We start from the raw sequence: 21,615 nt of genomic DNA on the forward strand, positions 1-21,615 counted from the left end.
AAGAAACTGGTAGGAAAATAGCTATTTTTGAGAATTTGTGGCATGTTGGCAAAACTATAAATTAGGAGGCTACAGGAATGGCTGCTTAATCATATTTCACACAGCACCCTGACTGCCACTTACTACTGCTACATTCCATAATCAGTTTTATTTTTCCTCTTGCCTGATTATATTTAGAGTGGCAGTAGATCTTTTGTTACTCCTACAGAGGATATCTATGTATTCTGTCGGTGGTATTATATAGCTCTCCAAAGGAATATACCGTAAAAACCCCAACTAGTAGTAGGAAGAAAAACAAAGCCCTTCTCACACAGTAATGGCAGCAAAAGCTGTACTACATGGATTATGATGTGATTACTTCACTGATGTGACTATTTATAAAAGGATTGTGAGTAGCTTGTTTAGATCAGCTCACTCATTAGGTATCAATTGGCTATAGTTTTTTTTTTTTTTTAATAAAAAGTCTCCTGGCCCTTTCAAGAACCATCATTTTCAAAGGGAGAGAAATGGTTTTAATTGCTACAGTAAAGTCATAATAAATCCTACAGTTACAGTCACACCTCTGTCCTATTGTTCCATCATTACTCCTGTACCAGCAACATACTAAAGGTGAACTCCGAAGGGGTTTACCAATGCTCTTGCTACACATATGTTAACTTCCATTACTATCAACAGAATATACCCCCCCTCTTTTTTTTTTAACAATGTTTAATATTAGCCACAGTAAAAGCTAGCATGAACAATTAAGAAAGCCAAGCAAAAGTACTATAATGGACCAAAAAAAGAAGAACAGGAGTACTTGTGGCACCTTAGAGACTAACAAATTTATTAGATACATCTGAAGAAGTGGGCTGTAGTCCACGAAAGCTTATGCTCTAATAAATTTGTTAGTCTCTAAGGTGCCACAAGTACTCCTGTTCTTCTTTTTGCGGATACAGACTAACACGGCTGCTACTCTGAAACCTATAATGGACCAGGTCTCAACAAACCTAGATTCATAAATTCCAAGGCCCAGTGGGATCATGGTGATCATCTAGACTGACCTCCAGTGTAACACAGGCCATAGGCTCTAGAAATTATTTGTGGGGAAGTCCTATCTTTTAGAAGAACATCCAATCTTGATTCAAAAATTGACAGTGATGGAGTATCCACCATCATGACCCTTGGTAAATTGTTCCAATGGTTAACTACTCTCACCTTTAAAATCTACACCTTATTTCCAGTCTGAATTTGTCTAGCTTCAATTTCTAACCACTGCTTGACTTTCAGACCCACATATTGCATTTGTAGGACTGACAATTGCAAAAATGGCTATTTGTAGGCTGAACATATCCACTATGGCAGTGGTTCCAGGCCAATGGGAGCTGCTGGAAGCAGCGGCCAGTATGTCCCTCGGCCTGTGCCACTTCCAGCAGCTCCCATTGGCCTGGAGCAGCGAACCGTGGCCAGTGGGAGCCACGATCGGCCGAACCTGCGGACATGGCACGTAAACAAACCGGCCCAGCCCGCCAGGGGCTTTCCCTGCACAAGCGGCGGAACAAGTTTGGGAACCACTGCACTATGGAAATCAGAACTAACCTGGAGTCTCATACTGTCACTTCTCAGCTCAGAACCACACTTGGTTAACAAAGGGTTGCTGATTTTACCAGTTACACTCAAACTCTCCTTTTAACCCTTGGGAAAATCTGTAGGTGTCAAAAAACCATTACGAAGAAAGATACTGCTCTAGAGGAACACAGTTCACTGATTTCTGGAGATAGTAATGTCTTCGTTGAAATTTAACTTATTCTTTCTATCTGTCCCTTAGAAAGTTAGCAAAACAAACCGGTTACGATCTACATCGGGTCTGTTTTATTATGTATGGAATCAAGGTTGTAGTAGTGTAGGTGATGCACTACTTCATACAAGTGCAAATGGCCCAATTTTCTCCTCATAGGATAAGTGTATCACCTGGGGGCTAGAGGGAATTTAAACTTAATTTTGCACACCTTCCATTGAAATTCTCTTCCCCACCTATTACAAGAGTTTGCTTATACCACCTTGCTGTACATTCAATATAAATAAAAACGCAACACAATTCTTTTTAAATTAGACATTGTGGTTGAAATATTGTAAATGTTTTAAGTTACCACTTTACTAAATATTTCTATTATTTTATAGTAATTAAAGAGCTGAAGCCTGTGACTTGATGACCATGACTATTCAAGCACAATTTACATGAAATACACAGGACAATGGGTTCAGGAAAAAAAAATTAATTTTTTATAGGCATAACTTTGCTATGTGTATAATTCCTGAAGTGCAAAATTAAGTTTCATTTGTTTTCATACAAAAACATTAGAATGAAAGGTTGAGACAAACAATAAGGAAATTTGCAACTAAAGAGTCTCCAAGACTGAACGTAAAAGAAAATTAAATATCAAATATTTAGTTGGCAAATGAGAACTCAGCTTTTTTGAGAGTTATCCTAAACCATGCATGTTATTTCAACTACATGTTATTTTAATAAAGCTTGCTTTTTTTTTTTTTTTTTTTAAGAATCCATGGAAAGAAATTTTCACTCTAACCTTGAAGTTATAGTTACAGAAATGCTCAAGACCTGATCCAAAGCATGTTGAACTCAATGGAAAGACTAACTTCAATGGACGTAAGGCTCAGGCCCAAATTGTGTTTCTTTCTATATGATCTTTAAACTTATCTGGACCATTAAAAAACACCCCTTAAGTTATACAAATGGAAAAAAGTCAAAGAGCACTGATATTCAAAACACAGTCAATATGCCATTCGTTTAAAAAATGCTTCTGTGTCTAAACTAACTGCAAAGTTTCTGTCTCGAGTAAATATCTGAAGTAGGATTATACACCCCTGAAAATAGGGGATTGTAGCAGTAGTTCTCTCGGACTAACTGCAATAGGTAGCTATTTTATATATAGATACCTAATTCCTTATCCATATTCTAAAATACACTTCCTTACTTTACAATACATAAACAAAAATCTTTCTCAAATTAATATTGCTTGTATATAGTTAATTATGAGTTCTTACAGCTTCAAGATACCAAACATTCAATTTTTAATAGTATAAATATGGATTACTAAATTTTTGATCTTAAGTATAAAATCTCTATGTAAAACCACATGCTACACCCATCTGTGCAAAGGCCAGGAAAAAAAGTTCGATTTTTCATATAACAAAAGTGCTACTGCAGAACCTTTTGACTGGTTTCATGGACGTTTCTGCAGAAACATTGGACGTTTGGCTCAAAAAGTAGGTTTCCTTACAAAGAATTGAAGTTCTTCCCAGAAGATTACAAAGCAAAGTTAGTTTCAGACTGCTTACTTAAAAAGTGTTACTTTATGGCTATGCTACAAGACAAACTGGTATAGTTTTACTGCTCTAACCATTTTCCAGTTTTCAGTGTTACTTTCAGTGTATCTGATTTCAATTTGTTTATACCAGTATGTCCAGTTCTATAATGTTATAGTACACCAAGAGTAAGGGGGAAGATTTCAAAGGCACAAACACAAGTCAGGTGCCCAACTCAGGTTGTGTTTTTGAGTATCTGCCCTTGTGTGTATAAAGTCAGAGTCAAGGAAAAGTAAAAAGACTAGAAATATTTCCTAATGTGCAGCCGCATGTTCCAGGTCATATGTCTATATTTTGCATTACATCATTAAAATGTAACATTTTCTTTGCTACCTTTAGTTTTTTATATAAGTAGCAGACAGTCATAGTTTTATGGCAAAGGGAATAGTTTCATATTGGTCCACAACAGTGAAGTATATCAACAAAGTCAGATCTTAAGCATTTGTTCAGCAGCTGCTAGATGATAAAGAAAGTTCTCTGTAGCTGGTGGATATCGCTTTTGTTTTAGGGCTTCAAAGTTAAGTGTGGGTTTCTCACCATCATCAGAAACTTCAGTAAATGATGCCAGATTAGTCAAAATTTCTTTTGTCTTCAGTGAAATATCCTTAAAATAAGAATAGACAAATAAGCAAGCATGAATAGACTACTAGGAAAATTATTTAACATTATTAACATCTCTGTATAAGATACTAACACAAATAGTATGCAGGGGAAATAATAGGTCAGAACGCATCAATATGCTACTTAAAAAAAAGAAATTTGGAATATTCTTTCTTCAGATCTGATCATGTAAGATGCTGAACATTTAATTCAGGGGTAGCTGGGAGTTCTCAGCATTTCACGGGGTCTAACACCTTTATTTCAAAATAATTACCGCAATGCAATTGTGTAATAGCTAACAGACTCTATTGGTGTGGGAACGGGAAAAAACACAGCATTTTGAAGCCCAATCTTAAATCTGAAGAAGCATATTTCAGGGTTTAAAATGTTACCTATGAATTTTCCCAAGAAGTTATAGTATAAGTGAAGCAAATAACAGATTATAAAATCTTATACCATTGTAAAATCATTTTATTTTAATACGAGTGAAATATATTCAAAGGAATGTCTGGAATTTTTTCAACAACATGAAGTGCCAATAAACTATGTTTTAGTTACTTCATTTATATACTATTATAACCAGGTCAGCAGAACTATTTTAAGAATTTAAAGGATAGTGGTATTTATAAACTAGAGATTGCAACAGATCAACAGACTTTGGGGGAAGCAGGGCCTGACATTTCATTATGGTATTTCTTTCTTTTTCTTTCTTTCTTTAAATAAAATATTAATGAAAGGAGAAATTTAAACATAAAAGGGACTAACCTTAATTACTTGACTATCTGATTTATCTGGATCTTCTGCAGACTGAACAATGAGTTGACCAATTTCTTTGTGCAATTTTCCCATTGTCATTGCCTCTGGGGAGTAGAGAAAAATACATCATGCATTCATTCTGATCATCTAACCCAGTGCTTCTCAAAGCCGGTCCGCCGCTTGTTCAGGGAAAGCCCCTGGCGGGCCGGGCCGGTTTGTTTACCTACCGCATCCGCAGGTTTGGCCGATCGCGGCTCCCAATGGCCGCAGTTCACCGTCCCAGGCCAATGGGGGCTGCGGGAAGCGGCGCAGGCCGAGGGATGTGCTGGCCGCCCTTCCCGCAGCCCCCATTGGCCTGGAGCGGTGAACCACGGCCAGTGGGAGCCACGATCGGCCAAACCTGCGCATGCGGCAGGTAAACAAACCAGCCCGGCCCGCCAGGGGCTTTCCCTGAACAAGCGGCGGCCCGACTTTGAGAAGCACTGATCTAACCCATCTAGAACATAATATTTTGCATGTATAGCACCCTTCATCCAAAAACAGTAGTAACAGGTCACTAGCATTTATAAGAATGGCACCTCTCACCTTTACTCATATGCTCTCTTTAATGGAGCTTCCTGAAAATATTTATGTAGGAGGAAGAATAATAGGACTGTCTACAAGAACTTTTCACAAAAATGTACTTTGAACTTTATCGTATTTTCATGTATTCCCATCACATCTTCTTTATTGCTTTTGCTGGGATAAAATTAATATGCAGAGGTACAATTAGACAAAATACTGTAGATCCTACAATGGCGTTACAGATAAGTTTACTGCTAGTTTCCAGAAAGTATGCTGAAGTTTTTATATAAAGAACTATAAAGTAAAGCTAAATCAAGGTTAACCAAGATCAGGCTTTTTTCTTTATACTTTAAAAATAAGATTTATTTTAAAGAATGAATATTTTAAAGAATTGTTATGAATTTTTAGTAGTGAAATATGCAAATGCATTTAAGTGACAAACTAACATCTGGTAAATCGATGGCAAGCCAAATTATGAGTTCTCCTCATGACCTTTATCTGTCGTTTGACATCCATGGCCGAATTAAGCATTTTTAATAAAACCAAGTTAAGATTTCCTACTGCTCTAAAGGTTTTATCCTCCATGCATTGAGAGTTTTGCAGGCAGCATTTACCCTTGATCATTGGTAGGAGATACAAAACCCAAAGTTCAGTGGGTATGAAAATGGGAATAGTCATTTATAAGGGTTTAGTTCTGGGCTGGATTCATAACCCACCCATGGTTTAGAATGTAACTTTATGAAAATATAAAATGTTTCAGTCACATGTTTTAAATTAAGACTTGTGTATTATACACAAGACCACCCTTCTCCAATTCCATTATTTAGGCATTTACACATGATGACATTATGGCCCAGATTCACCAAAGATCTTCCAGGCTCCCAGCTGAGAAGGACTATGAAAGCTCTAAAATAATTGCTCTCTCATAACTAGCCTGGAAACAGGATGAATATTTTGTTGAATCTGGCTCTATGTTCAGAGTTACAAAGCAAAACCACCACCTCTCGCCAAAACAAAACAAAAACAAATGCTGCCAACCAACCTTTCGCTTGCTGGGAAATGGTAATTTCACTGTCTGCCAAATTCACATACACATCATATAGATCCGGTCTATTGCTCACTTTGGAGTCTATAAATCCAGCAATGTAACCTAGGTGGTAGAGATTTACCAAGACAAATTCTGATTAAAAACTGAAAACCAAAAGAGATGTAGTGTAAACTAAAATCTGTTTTAAAATTAAGGACTTGATCCAGCACCCATTGAAGTTAATTGACTTCTTTGGGCATTTGAATAAGCACCTAGTGTATTTTTTGACTTCCGGAGTTTAAAATTAAGAACAAAACACTATACGTAGTAAGGAAGATCATGTTTTCAGTTTCAAAGCTTTCTTGCTACTCAAAATATTAAAAAACAAATCAAAACGTGACTGTGTGATCACTTTCCAAAGGTGAAATACACTAAGGTCTATAGCAGAGGTCACTATCCTGCAGACTCTCCCAGTCAATCGCAATCTCTGGCTGCTGTGGTGTAGCGGGGCTGCCGCTAAGGCAGGCTTCCTGCCTGCTACAGCCCCACGCTGCTCCCAGAAGCAGCCAGCATGCCACCACAGCCGAGGGAAGGGAGCAGGGGTCTCCACGTGCTGCTTGTGCCTGCAAACCCTGCCCCCGTATCTCCCAATGGCCGGGAATGGGGAGCTGTGGCCAATGGGAGCTGCGGGGGCAGCGTCTGCAGAGAGGGGCAGCACGCAGAGTCATGTTCCCCTCCCAAGGGGCTGCAGGGACGTGTTGGCCCCTTCTGGGAGCGGCGTGGCCACGTGGTGCACTACTGGCTGGCAGGGTGAGGGGGATTGGCCTGGCTTGTGATGGGGAGGAGGTGCCGATGTGCCTGAGTGGGGCCGGGGCAGGCAGGGAGTCTACCTTAGCCCCACTGTGCCGCCAACTGGGAGCCACCTGAGGTAAGTGCACCCCAACCCCCAGCCCTGAGCCCCCTCCAGCACTCCATACCCCCTCCTTCACTCCAAGCCTCTGCCCCAGGCTCAGCCCGGAGCCCCCTCCCACACTCTGAACCCCTCAGCCCCACCCCAGAGCCCGCACCCTCTCCTGAACTCCAACCCCCTGCCCAGCCCGGTGAGAGTGAGTGAGGGTGGGGGAGAGCGAGTGACGGCAGGGGAGGGGGGAGGAGATGGAGTGAGCGGGGCGGGGCTTCGGGGAAGATCCTGGGTTGAACTTAAATTCGGAAATTGATTTTGTGCCTAAAAAGGTTGGAGATCACTGGTCTATACACTAAGAGACTCCATTAAAGTGCTCTTAGCGGCTATTTGGGTCAGGAATATGATGGTAGTGGCAGCAGAATGTTTTCTGATTTACAACATGCCGGCTAGGTTCATCTCAGTATGCCTTCTCTTATAGCAGCTGTTTTGGTGATTTTGATGAGCTGAGGTATACACTAGTGGTAAAATAGTCAAACAAACATTAAAAATACTTGTTAACTATAAAACTGATTATCCGAAAGAGACAAGAGTGAGGAAATTCAGGGTTAAGAATACTGCTAAATCCTTCGTTCACTCTGTTGTGTCCAGTTGGGGGGGGGGGGGGGGGGGAGGAGAAGCTTACAATCTTTTGATGTATTATATAACATTTACACTCAATAGAAATCACAAATCAGACTCTTACAGCATGGGGAGGCCATTTGTGACTGCAATAAACAGCCACCAACTGACCCAGTGGAGCACATTCAGAACAGAATTCCAACCTTTAAAATGAATTACTTCTTGTTAATTTAAGTGAAATACCCACTATTACTTTGAGTTACTTTTTTGCAGTTAAGAAATAAGAAAAATAATCATTAACCACGTACATGCTTTGAAGGTAATCTTATTTGGGTTGAAGGCATGTTATATCAACCCCTCTGTAACACTGCATTAACTCCTTCATTCCCTCTGACCCAAAACAACATCAAAAGGAAACAAGCTTACTTCCCTACCTCCTTTTTCCCCCCTATTTATTTAGGAAGTTAACAAGTTTACAAATTTCTGCCACGTAAATATCAGAAATAAAATGATCATTACAACAATTAGTTTTTGTTTAAAGAGACATTATACAGGAATCTGGTCTATTTAGCAGGATGTTACCATATTACAGAGTGAGCATCATTACAACACCTATGTCATTCCTAGTGATTTTATTAAATTGAGTGAAATCTCTATGTAGACATACGTTAAATATGTGTATCGAATGCTACTATTCAAAAAACTGAGCAGGTATGCTGAGTTTTTTGAAGAATTTAATTTGAGTACTAAACCGAAGGTAACTAACTATCTACATATCTATCCGTCCTCTGTCTATTTTGCTGGATACACAATTGGTGTATTAAATTTTTCTGTAACCACAACCTCCCATATTTTTTCAACCATTCCCCAATGGTTGGGCTATTTTTCTTTTCCCAACAGGAGGCTACAAATGGCTGAGCAGCTTCTAGCAGATGAGAGATTAATTCTTCATTTCCTTTTGTGTGACCATTTCCACTAGGAGGCCCCAGAAAGATTACTAAAAGATTATTTGGTAATAACTATCCCTCAATTTGTGATACTTGGTTCCGGATTACATTCCAATACTCTCTAATGACAGGCTCTATCTTCTTAGTAACTAAAGGAAATCATTTACAGTAGCTTCGGGGGGAGGGAGGGAGGAAGTACAATCCATCTGGATGCAACCACCAATAAAACTATTTATCTGATCTTTAATTTAATGTAAAACACATGCTTTTTTTTTTAAAAGAAAAAATGTACAATCTAACTTCTATGACAGATTTAAAGAATTAAAAATCTTCAAAATGAATTTATGATTTATGTGCAAGAGATTTTTCATGACATTATTGCTAAAGGATGTTGCTCCAATGTAGATGAAATTAACATTATGAACAAAGTTTGACTGATAATTTATTACTACCTGTGCAGGTCTTTAATGCTTCCAGTTCATCATCATTTAGATGAACATACGAATGAAGAATTGACCAGTCCTGTCGATGCCACACTAAAGCAGGTAGAGTCCTAAGGAAATGAAGTTAGCATTTGAAACCAAGTATATTTTTTTCTTGTACTAATCGGTGACTTAGCACTTCATACTGTAAAGCTTTAGAGAGAAATATAAATTTTGTGACATTAAGAATCTCTTGTATATGAGAGCACGCGTACAGACATACACAGATAATTGAGGGTCCTTATATTATTGGTATTCATTCTATTTTTAAGGCCCCAGTTCAGGAAAGCACTTAAACACATACTTTAGTTTCACTGAAATCAATGGGATCTAAGAACATGTTTAACTTTAAGCATTTACTTTAGTGCTTTCCTGAATATAGATACTTTCCAGAATCAGGGGCTAATGCATTTTTATTTACAGGTATGTGCTGTACCTGGTAAACTCCTGGATGACTTCTATTCTTGGGTGATATACAACAATTCTTTTCTTTAACATCAGTGCAGTGAATAGGATAACTGTTTCCATACCAAACTGAGATACTATATCTACGAGACAGGAAAGAAAGACATTATGGTATCACAAAAGTATCTTCTGGCAATATTTCTTTAAAAATTATTGACAAGTCACCAGACATCACTATACTCAGAATATATATAAACAGTTCATATTAGTTACTTATCTGAACAGAATTTGGAACTTGATATATAAATCTATTTTATATGGCTGCAGAATGGCATTGTGGATTTCATATTTAAATAAGATATAAGTAATCAGTTGACTATAGATTTATTTTTAACCTTTGATTGAACCTGCAAGGTAAGCCTTTCGGGCATCAAAATCTTTGCTGAGGAAAGATCCATTTTCTTCACTCTGGCAGATCCCCTTTGTAAGAACTGCAATGTAACTCTCCATCATTTTAACTGGACTCCCATGCTTCAGGTAGATTCTGCATTAAAAAAGTGAAAATATTTAGTTTTTGTCTATGATGGTGTGAACAGTACAGATAGGCAAACGAAAAGGTCATGGTATCACCAAAACACTGATTTGGAAGAATTCTGATTTTAAGACACATGATTGGGTCAGCATGAGCACAAAAACTTGTCTGTTTTTTGGATCTATGGTCAACTCATGTTCTTATTAGGATTTCCTGTTTCACAAATGAATGGGAGCTATAGTTTCAGTATAAAACAAGTAAAAAACAAAAACAAAAAAAATATTTGTGGATTTATAAAAGATTTGTTTTGTGAAGGGCAAAACTCCTCATATTCTTCATCTGATTTTTAAATACCTATCATATCATCAGTTACCTCATGATTATCAAGAAAGGTACAGCTGACAGGAGACATGCTATATGTGAGACAAATGCAAAATCTCTCAGTCTGTCCCTTGTACATAGAAAAAAGAAACTCTCCCCCCTCTTAATATACATTTGTTAATCATCTCTCTTCCTCTCAGCTTTAACTACCGGTAAGTTTCCCCTGGAAAAGGAGAAAGGAATTCAGATGTAGGAACACCGTACCTAAAGCTTCAAAACAGATTATTTCAAAAATAGTGTTATAGATGTTTCTAAGCTGCCATCTTCCATTTTAGTTTCCCTACAAAGCTACTGTCACATTTATTTTTAAATTCAACTATAATTTTCAGATCATTTAGAAAGACACTCAGTTAATAACCTCCACCTTATAAGATACATACACAGAGAGAGAGAGAGAGAGAGAGAGAGAGAGAAAAAACAAGTCACAACCAACCTAAATAGTTTATGCAACAGTGAAACACAAAGATCACAGAGGCTCTTTCAGTATTTATTACATTTTGAAAACATGTTTTTGGGGAAAAAAAGCGGTGAAAATAAAGAATTTTATTTTTATGGTAACATATGTTGAACATTTGACTATGTTCTTAATTTTATCACATGGACACAAAATAGCCAGTTGTACTTAATCACAGACCTAGAATTTATATAGTTGCAATAACGAATCATAATACAGAATCCCAGCAAACATTCATATTGTTAGACAACATGTATCGTTCAGCCTCCCAGTTTGGCAAGACTTAAGTATTTAAACATTTGCACTAAATACAGCTTTTATACAGACCTACACAATATCCTAGTGAAGGCAGCATATTTCTCCGGGTTAAAATCTTTGGCAGTCAGAACAATAGAAAAGTGAGTCACCTGTCCAAAACACACAAAAAAACATGCAGGTTGTTTTATATACTTCCATTTTAATTCAGGTAATGCTTACATTACTGAATTTAATGCAACACTCATACAAGACATTATAGTACCAGGAGAGTGTGAGACAGCTGCAAATCTCATTTATATGCAGGAAAAAAGACATAGCTAATGGCTTCTGACTTGACCCACTTTCACTGAGTCGGAGTTATCAATATTTGGTGGATTAAAGAACAACAAAAAACCCCACCCCTAAACATGAGAGAGTTACCTGCCCCCACCTTATTAACCTCCTACTGCAGATATTATAGATTACAATGGCGTGAGGAGAAAGACAGAACCATGGTGGGGGGTTCTAAGGTGGAGGTGGAGAGGGTGGGAGAAGGACAGGAAGAATCATCATATAGGAATGCTTTTTACTTAATATGGAATGCCACAATGCTACTAGTCTTACAACAACTTATTAAGGGACCTTAATGTCAGAGTACAGAAGAAATGAAAGTGCATCTGTAATATTTCACTTATCAGTAATAAAGATGAATACATATACAATTCAATCCTTCAGAAAAGCACAATAAATCATGTACCAAAATAGAGACTTTGAATGCTAAGGTACATTTTAAAATAGACATATATTTTAGCAGAAATGTAGAGAATGCAACAATGAAAAACCTATTTTAGCCATAAATAATGAGTGAGATATAACAATGCTGTTCAAAGACTAATTTTACAGCCTGGGTCCCAAGCATTATGTCTGCATTTTTGTAATATCTAACAAACTGTCCAAAACCTTTTCCATTGGACATATTAGAGATAGCATAAGATGGTCAGAAAATTGGGTGTAAGTGGCATTCTGTAAGTGTGCAAAATTAATCTCTTACACTCTGAGGGGAAAAGAAGGGGGTGGGAGGGATGTAACAGAAAAGGTGGTATTTACAGCCAAAAAAATAGACAAATCAAGGGAAGTTCTACAAAGTCTATCCTGCAGTGATGAAAACTGCTTAAAAACAAACAGAATGTAACATAAAGCAAGGATATGCACACTGTTCCTTCCTGCCTATATCTTTTCCTAATATCAGCCTATTATCCTTTCAGCCTATTCCTTTCCAAAGCTTCCTATGTAACTTCTTTCCTCTACATTGCCTGGAGTAGCCTCCCTGTTCTCATACACCAAACAACTACTCTCCTCTGATCCAAATAATCAGTCCAAATCTGCCAGGTCTATCATCTTTAATCTTCCATTCTAACAAAATTTATGCCATCATAAATTCTATTAAAACACCCCCAAAATTAAAATCCATGATGCACCCAACTTTCTCCTTTTCATCATTACATGGAAATTCCCCCTCTCACCTTTTATCCTCCTCCATTTCTTTACTACTTTTCTCCCCGCAATGACCCATGTCCGTTATTCTTTTGTTATTTCTTGGGTCTAACTTCAAATTGTAAGCGCAGGGAAGCTATTACTAAACATATCTAGGATTAATATGAATAATAATAATAATAATAATAAAGTTCTCCTTGTCATTACTTTAACTTATAACCATGCCACAGAAGATATCCTTAATGCTTTAGGAGCCAAATTCACCCTTAAGTGGAAACTGATGCAATCCCATTGATTTCAAAGGCCTGGTCTTCACGAAGCCCCCACTTCGGACTAAGGTATGCAAATTCAGCTACGTTAATAACGTAGCTGAATTCGAAGTACCTTAGTCCGAACTTACCGCGGGTCCAGACGTGGCAGGGAGATGCCGCGTACTCCTCTCGCCGAGCTGGAGTACCGGCGTCGACGGCGAGCACTTCCGGGATCGATTTATCGCGTCTTAACCAGACGCGATAAATCGATCCCAGAACAACGATTGCCTGCCGCCGGACCCTCCGGTAAGTGAAGACGTACCCAAAAAACGGAGTTGCATCCGCTTACTCAAGGGCTGCATATATACCCCTTTCTTTTTACCCAGCCACACCCCCTTTTTTGCTGCTCATAGAGAGGCCAAAGAGGGAGTGTATATTACACTTGTTTTGCATATGCACAGAATACTAAACTGGTATAAAGTACATTAATCTGCTACTCACAAAATGTTTGCCCAATGACTTCAGTAGGAAAGGACTACCAAGAATCAAGCCCTATTGTGCTAGGAACTCTATAGTCTTCTTTCAACCTCTATTGCCAAGATTTAACGTCATACTACACGTGATTTTTAGGCAAAAATCTTCATTGTTTTCCGTGAGAATTCATGCTTAAAAGCTTGTGCCAGGAAGAGGCTCTTAGCTTTTCCTCCTTTCAAATATTTTTAATTTTTATGAAAAACAGTGAGCTTTGTACTTATTTTCCAGAAGCAAGCGGTTACACTGTATTTCAACCCCCAAAATAATCTGAAAAAATAATTTTAAAAAGTTCACAACTATGGAAGACCATAAAACGTACTCAGGGAATTTCAAAACTGCAAAATATGGATCCAATCCTGTAAACACTTACTCTTGAGCATGTGCGTGTTCCTGAGAACAACCCCATTCTTTCCATTAGAACTATTACCACTAGTAAGTACCCCAGCTAGTAGTAAAGCATTGCAGAACTAGGCCCCAAAACACTGCTTTAGACCGCTTTATTGGTGATTCAGTCCCACCTTTTCCAAGACTGAAGAATCTTGAACTTCCACTGTTGTGATATAGAACCATGATCTTCTATACTGGCCAAATACAAAGGTGTGAAGCAGTTTATTTTCATCTGTAAGGCAGCATTTTCTCAGCAATAGATCCCTCATTTCAGCTGTTGTGGAGGGATAACACCATACCCACAGAGCATCTCCATTGGTGTCTTTTTCTATGGTGGAAAGATGTTCACTGTGAGAATGCCAAACAGCAGCAAGGAAGTAAATTGATTGGTTAATCAGATCTGTTTACTGGAATCAGCTTAACATCCATCCCATTTTACACTAACTATATCAGTACCCACTCATGCCTTGACTGTTAAAATTGTCTGTTCACGGTTCTGTTATTAACTTTTATTTTCAGGTATTTATAACATTTTGTTGTAAAAGTCTGCTCTTGGCATGCAAAGTCCCAGCCAGGTGAGGCTTTTGAGTATGTGGAAAAATAAGAATTGTAGTTTTCAAAGGTGCTGTCTCCAGTTATGCAAACGCTTGCGCACTTAACTTTAAGCATGTAAGTAGTCAAATTGACTCCAATGGAATTAGTGTGGTGCTCAAAAATAAGCATGCACTTAAGTATTTATAGAACCCTTAATTGCATCATTTAAAATCTCCATCATTCAAACTGTCACAATGCTTTGAAGTGGTAAAGCATCATTATTAACTGTTTATTGTTAAACTAACAGACTTATTTGGACTATGAAATTATCAATTAGTTCTAAATGGATAAACTCTCTCAATTAACAATACTTTCACTTTGTATTTCAATAAGGCTTGGTCCACACTGGGGCGGGGGATCGATCTAGGAAATGCAACTTCAGCTACGAGAATAGCATAGCTGAAGTCGACGTTTCCTAGATCGAACTAAGTTTACTTACTGCGGGTCCATGCTGCGCAGGCAAACTCCCCCGTCGACAGTGCTTCCTCCTCTCGGCGAGCAGGAGTTCCGCAGTCGACGGGGGAACGCTTCTGGGATCGATTTATCGCGTTCAGATGAGACGCGATAAATCGATCCCAGAAGATCGATCTCTACCCGCTGAATCAGGCGGGTAGTGTAGACCAAGCCTAAGTAATAACTAAAATAATGGCATCTTATATTTATATGGCATCTATATGCTATAGAAGGGGTATATTATCTGTCTGAGCATTTATAGGCTTCGTTCCCAAATGCTGTACCATGCCAAATGTTGCCTTCAGATACCCCCCCATATTTCCAATGGTTTGTATCAGAGGGCACGTTCTGGCTCTTTTGCATGCAGGAATTTTTAATCAATACATGCTCTAAAATAAACTGTCATAATTAACAAAAACAAGAAACACTTGGACACTTATATGATGCTGGCCATCTCCAAACGCATTTTATACCGAGAGGCAGAGATATGTTGTTAGCCGCATTTTTATGGATGGACAGAGGGCCACCTGTTGCTGGGTGGTTCTGGGGTTCACACCTCCATTATAGAATCACAGAAATATATGGCAGGAAAGGACCTCAAGAAGTATCAAGTCCTGCCCCCTGCGCTGTGGCAGGACCAAGTAAACCTAGACTATATCTGACAGATGTTTGTCCAACTTGTTTTTAAAAGTTTCCAATTATGGAGACTCCACAATCTCCCTTGGAAGCCTATTCCAGAGCTTAATTACTCTTATAATTAGAAAGGTTTTCTTAAATTGATTACTGTGCTCTTTATAACAGCCCTAATATATTGGAAGACTATCAGGTTGTGTCTCAGTCTTCTTTTCTCAAGACTAGTTTCTCATGTCTAGTTTTTTTTAACCTTTCCTTATAATTCAGATTTTCTAAACCTTTCATCATTTGTGTTTAGGGTGACCAGACGTCCCGATAAAAGTTGTTTGTCCCGCATTCCGACAGATGTATGGGGTCGGGATGCCATTTGTCCCGATATTCTGGCTCGGGTTTTTTGGTTGCTTGGTTGGTTGGTTCGGCAGTGCTCCGGACCTGCCCTCCCCTCACCCCCCCCATGTGTCCCGATATTTTGTTCATGTAATCTGGTCACCCTATTTGTCTTGCTCTCCTCTGAACTCTTTCCAATTTGTCCCCATCCTTCCTAAACTGTATTGCCCAGAATTGGACGCAGTACTCCAGGTGTGGCTTCACCAGTGTCAAGTAGAGCAGGACATTTACCTCCTGTGTCTAATATACAACACTCCTGTTAATACACCCCTGAATCATATTAGTCTTTTTTGCAGTTGTGTCACACTGATGACTCATTTCAGTTTGTGTTCCTCTATAACCTCCAGAGTCTTTTCAGCAGCATTACCACCAGTTATTCCCCATTTTGTTGCTGTGCATTTGATTTTTCCTTCCTAAGTTAACTACTTTGAAGTTGTCTTTATTGAATTTCATCTTGTAGAATTCAGATCAATCCTCTGATTTTTCAACGTCATTTTGAATTTAAAACCTGTCCTCCAAAGTGCTTGCAACCCCTCCCAGCTTGGTGACATCTGCAACTTTTATAAGCATGCTCTCCACTCCATTATCCAAGTCATTAATGAAAACATTGAATAGTACTGGACCCAGGACCGACCTCTGCGGGGCCCCACTAAATACACTCTCCCAATTTAACAGCAAACCACTGATAATTACTCTTTGAGTATGGTCTTTCAACCAGTTGAGCACGCACCTTATAGTAATTTCATCTAGACCACATTTCCCTAATTTACTTAGGAGAACTTCATGCAGAACTGTGTCAAAAGCCATGCTAAAGGTATGTAAGGTGGACAAAAGAGGAAAAGTTCCCCTGGTAGGTTACTGCCCAGCCCAGGCCCCACATGTGAAGGAGAAAGGTTGGGGTGGTGCCTCAAAGAGTGAGATGGGTTTGATGGGTACTGCCCCCCTACCCAGGAGCGCTGAGAGCCATTGAACCCAACTGTAAACCTTGTATATGATGGAAACCACTTCAAGCCAGGGGGTGCACCAGCACCCCTAGTTCCAGCACCGCTGCCCCCATACCACCACAAGAGCCCCACCCTCCGTTGAAGGGGCAGAGGGTCCTGTCAAGGAGCTGGAGTCTGGGGCTGGGCAGGGGGCTCTGCCCTTTAGCCAGACCGCGGGTCTGCCCCTCCCCAGCACAGAGAGCTACCCTGGGGTAGCTACACTAGGGGCAAAGGGCCCAGGGGTGTCCTTACCAATCAGCCCCACGCCTAGCAGCAGCTGAATCTCCGGCTCTGCCATCTTCCTGCTGCCCGGAGCGCACCAGGCCCGGCCCTGCCCTCTCCCCCTCTTCCCGGGTCCCCCGCAGCGGCTGCCGCCTGAGCGCCCAGGCCCTGCCCCGCCTCGGACCGGCTCCGCCCGCTGTCCTGGCACCGCCTTCGGCCCTAGGCCCGGCCCCGCTGCTTCCCCGCCTCCCAGGCCCCACGCAGGACGCCGACTCGGCCTCGGTCGTTGGCGCCCCCGAGCAGAAGCCTGGAGGATCGATGGGTCGGGGCGCAGCGGCTGCCCGGGCAAGGGCTGGGCTTTTCCCCTGCTCGCTTGAAACCGTGTACGCTGACCGGGGCCGCTCCAGCAAGCCGGGGCTGGCCTGGCCTCGCCTCCCGGGGCCCCTCCACCTGGCCTTCCTTCGCCCCCGGGACCGCTCCGGCGGGTCCGGCCTCTCCTCCAACCCGCCCCCGGCGCCCCTCCGGAGGGTCTGGCTTCTCCCCCAACCCGACCCCCCGGGCCACTCTGAGTGGCCTGGTCTCCCCACCTCTCGGGTCGCTTCCCTGGGACTCTTCCGTCCGACCTCCCCACGTGCCCCTAGTGCTACATCCCGGGCCCCCTCTGGGTGACCTCCCCACCCCCTGAATGCTTTGGGTGGCTTCCCCCACCCTCTCGGTCTCTCCTCTCTGTGATTTCCCCACTGTGACTCAGTAAATAATTTTTCGGTTTGGGGGCTGAACTGAACAATCTGAATAAATAAATAAAATCTGTTAGTTTCTAAGTGAAACTGATTTTTTTTTTCTCAGTTGCCAAAACCCAGAACTGAAAACATTTCATTCAGGTTGAATGAAACTTTTCTAATGTCCTTCTGAAACAATATTTCAAAACAAAACCGTAAGGCTTGAAGCGAAATGTTGATACAAAATGTTGATCAGAAACGATAATGCAAAATGAAATAGTTCATTTAAAAAGAATGTCAAAATGGTTTATTTCAAACATGTCAAAATGAACCGGTTTTACTTTTCTTAAAAAATAAAAATTCTTAATGTTGTTCAAAACTGCATTTTTAAACTAATTTACTGTATAATCCAAAAGTTTTGTCCCTCTCTATTCCGCACCCTTGGCCTTCACCAATGTGCACACTTGAACTCCATCCATGTTTACTGGTGAATTGTCAATATATTTTGATGTTTACTTAGGGTCAGTTGCTTTGATAAATTACACTTATGGTGTGTGTGTGTGTGTGTGTGTGTGTGTGCGGGGGAGCATTTCCCATGCTTAAATGTATATCATTGATGATAATTATGTACGTGGATCTCTATTGTTGTTGATATGTATTATTCCTATATGCCTACCTGAAGAGTGTCAGTGTCACCCCTTAAATATGTACCTGTTTGCAGGATCAGGCCATAGTCTGAAGGTGTCTCTTTCTGCTTATTTAGCTTTTTATCTGTCCCTTAAAGCCTTCTCCTTTGCAACCATGTGAAACAGCTTTCTCCATATCACTACCTTTCCAATCTATTGTCAAACAGGAGGTGAAAACTATCTTTTTTACTTTTACTTGCATCTGTAGAAGTGAGGTTCTTACCCACGAAAGCTTATGCTCCCAATACTTCTGTTAGTCTCAAAGGTGCCACAGGACCCTCTGTTGTTTTTTACTTTTGTTCATTACTCTGAATTTTTCTCTTTCTCTGCTATTAATTTTCTATTTTAACTTTGTAACTATTTGTATTATTTAACTCTGAGTTATTTAATTCTGTAAATCATTGATGGGTACAATTTGTTATACAAAATACGGTTGTATTGCTTAGAAGTCTTATTTTATTATCAATTGTTTTTATTACGGTTATGTCTAGAGGTTCCAAACAGAATTTGGGCCCAGGAATGTTTGGCACTATACAAATACATACAAAATACAGATCTTCCAAAGTCTTATGTAAAGTTAAGCACATGCATAAATGTAGGATTGAGGCCTACCTGTTTTCTTCTGAGTACCTCTTCACTGGATTGTGTACCTCTCTTCCTTGACTATTCTAAAGATGGAAAATTGTGTCTCACTGTTCTTTGAATATGTCAATAAAGTAGTGGATAAAGTAGAATCAGTTGACATTATTTAGACTTCCAAAAGTCCTTGATTAGAGGCTACTAAAGAAGCCAGCAGTCATGGGGTGGAGTGAGAGGCAAAGTATTGTCATAGATCAAAAACTGGCTAGGAGACAGAAAGCAGAGTACGATCAAGTGGTCAGTGTTCATCAGGAGCCTCAAGGTTCCATATGAGGTCTTGTTTAATATATTTATTAATGATCTAGAAAGGGGGGTGAGTATTGAAGTAGCAAAATTTGCAGATGCCACAAAGTTATTCAAGTTAGTCGGGACCATGGAGGACTGTGAGGAACTTCAGAGAGACCTAAAGGAAAGTGAATGGGGAACACAATGGCAAATTAAACTCATTGTTGATTAACACCAAGTAATGCACACTGGAGAAAAAATATTAAACTAAATTAAATCAACCCTTACAAGGTTCTAAATGAACTGTATCAGCTCAAGAAAGGGACCCTGTAGACAACACAGGAAAGACTTCTGCTAAATGTGCAGCTGCAGTAAAAAAAAGCTAATAAGTTAGAATGCATAAGGAATAGGAATAATACAAAGAATATTATAATGTCTTTATACATATCAATGGTGTGGTCTCCCCCTGGAATATTGAGCACCACATCTCAAAAAATATATAAAGGGCATAATAAAACTCATAGAGAGATTTAAAAGATTGGGATTGTTTACCTTAGAAAGGACATGTATAAGAGGGAGCATGACAAAAGTATATAAAATAATGAACTGACAAAGGAAGTAGATTGGGAATCACTGTTCTCCCTATCTCATACTTCAGGAACAAGGGGATGTTCTGTGAAATTAAAAGTTGGGAAATTCAAAACTGATTAAATAGTTTTTCACACAATGTGTAATTAGACTGTGAAACTCACCCCCAAAGGAAGTTGTTGAGGACAAGAAGTTACCAAAATTCAAACCAAGTTTGGATATGGATAAAGGAATATCTGGAGTTATAATTAATAACAAAATTGAAAGGAATATTAAACTCTGTGCTTCAGGATTTAGTCAATCTCTGACTACAGGAGATGAGGAAGTGGCCTATCCCACATCTGTCTACACTGGGGTTCTTACACCTTTCTCTGACCCACCTAATACTGACCACTGTCAGAGACAGGATACTGGACTAGATGGACCGCAGGTCTGATCCAGTATGACAATTCCTATGTTCGTTCTATCCTTTTTTGAGAGTGGGGGTAAGAGGTGGAGTAAGGGAAAGAAAATATTTCTAGAACAAACACAATGCTTATCAGAAGTCCTCCATTCCACACCCAGCCTCTGTTTGATTCCTCCTGCTCTTCCTGCAATTAACAGAAACAATCATTTATTTCTGGTAAAATAACTATTTGAGAGAGTGCTGGGTGCCTCCTGGCTCTCATCCTATTATTGAACCACCATTTAAAATATATTGTTATGTATATTGCACTGTAATTGTTTTGAGACTTTATATGTGTTTTTGTGGCTGTACAATATTGAAACAATGAAAAAACAAAAAGAAATCAACAATAGAAAGAAAACTTTATTCTTCTATTAAAAAAGTAAAAATTCCATTAAAAATACAGCAAGACAAGAATAAATTGTCTCCTCGCCACCATAAATAGCCAGACTTCAGACCTGAACCTTCCCCCTACTCTATATAGTTCTGGAAAATGTGCTCATGTTCAGGGAAGCCAATGCTGGAAGGCTTTCATCTGGTGAAGTGTGCATGTCTGAGCTCAAGAGTAAAATTTGTCATGTCATGTGTTTTCCTTGCTTTTGTGGTTTTGTGTTAGATGTTCTGTATAGAGCAATCTTAACTCACACAAAATTTATTTTTCTGTATTTATTTCCCAGTTTGTTTTTTAGTTTACGAAAGGATCTCCCGCCTCCCAATGGCTAATTTCTCACAGCACTGAGATCTAAAGTGCCAAGCAAACTGATCCTTGAACTGGCTGAACAGTTTGATGAAGAACAGGCTCTTCAGCTTTGGTGGCTGTGGCTTTCATGAAGACCGGGAGCTCCGAAGCTGGCTGAAATAGCTTCACAAAGAATAAGACTCTTGCCGCAACAGCTGCTGCTTTGACAAAGATGCTGTTTTCCATGAAACTGTTTAACCGGTTCAAGAGTCACATTCGTGATGAACCTGCTAAACAGCTTCATGGAGCTCCACAAGGGAACAGTTACTAGTAGTCTAGAGAGCATCCCAGTAACCCTGAAACTGTTCAGCCACTTCAGCAGCTGTGCTCAGCCAGGACATAAATCATGGTCTCCCTCTCCTA

The 21,615-nt window shown here is 39.7% G+C and overlaps 1 protein-coding gene and 1 long non-coding RNA gene across 5 annotated transcripts; both read right to left on the reverse strand.

Annotated features, from left to right (window-relative positions):
- Nucleotides 1-439: 439 nt before the first annotated feature.
- On the reverse strand, nucleotides 440-1,089 carry LOC117879827. Its single transcript, XR_004646393.1, has 2 exons — nucleotides 964-1,089; nucleotides 440-765 (listed from the first exon to the last, which is right to left on the reverse strand). It is a non-coding gene; the product is annotated as an uncharacterized LOC117879827 (long non-coding RNA).
- Nucleotides 1,090-2,239: 1,150 nt separating this feature from the next.
- Nucleotides 2,240-17,354, reverse strand: DENND10 (DENN domain containing 10). 4 transcript variants are annotated; one of them, XM_034776600.1, is made up of 9 exons: nucleotides 17,242-17,354; nucleotides 14,071-14,267; nucleotides 11,364-11,443; nucleotides 10,077-10,213; nucleotides 9,701-9,812; nucleotides 9,235-9,335; nucleotides 6,329-6,436; nucleotides 4,732-4,826; nucleotides 2,240-3,970 (listed from the first exon to the last, which is right to left on the reverse strand). In XM_034776600.1, the coding sequence occupies exons 1-9, from the start codon at nucleotides 17,285-17,287 to the stop codon at nucleotides 3,794-3,796; spliced, it is 1,053 nt and encodes a 350-aa protein (XP_034632491.1). In that variant the 5' UTR covers nucleotides 17,288-17,354; the 3' UTR covers nucleotides 2,240-3,793. The 4 variants fall into 4 exon arrangements, with proteins under 4 accessions (XP_034632491.1, XP_034632490.1, XP_034632492.1 ...); XM_034776599.1 differs by having other exon boundaries at nucleotides 10,065-10,213; nucleotides 17,242-17,353; XM_034776601.1 differs by lacking the exon at nucleotides 11,364-11,443 and having other exon boundaries at nucleotides 10,065-10,213; nucleotides 14,071-14,287; nucleotides 17,242-17,338.
- Between the last annotated feature and the right edge of the window lie 4,261 nt (nucleotides 17,355-21,615).

Source organism: Trachemys scripta, chromosome 7 (assembly GCF_013100865.1).
Source record: "Trachemys scripta elegans isolate TJP31775 chromosome 7, CAS_Tse_1.0, whole genome shotgun sequence".
Taxonomy (NCBI): Eukaryota; Metazoa; Chordata; order Testudines; family Emydidae; genus Trachemys; species Trachemys scripta.

Coding starts and splice junctions, on each gene's coding strand:
- DENND10 (XM_034776599.1), bottom strand. CDS start 17,287: ATGGCAGAGCCGGAGATTCAGCTGCTGCTAGGCGTGGGGCTGATTG. Junction 11,444..14,070: donor ATTCTTCAGTCTTGGAAAAG/GTGGGACTGAAT, acceptor TGTTTTGGACAG/GTGACTCACTTTTCTATTGT. Junction 4,827..6,328: donor CATTTCCCAGCAAGCGAAAG/GTTGGTTGGCAG, acceptor TCTACTCCCCAG/AGGCAATGACAATGGGAAAA.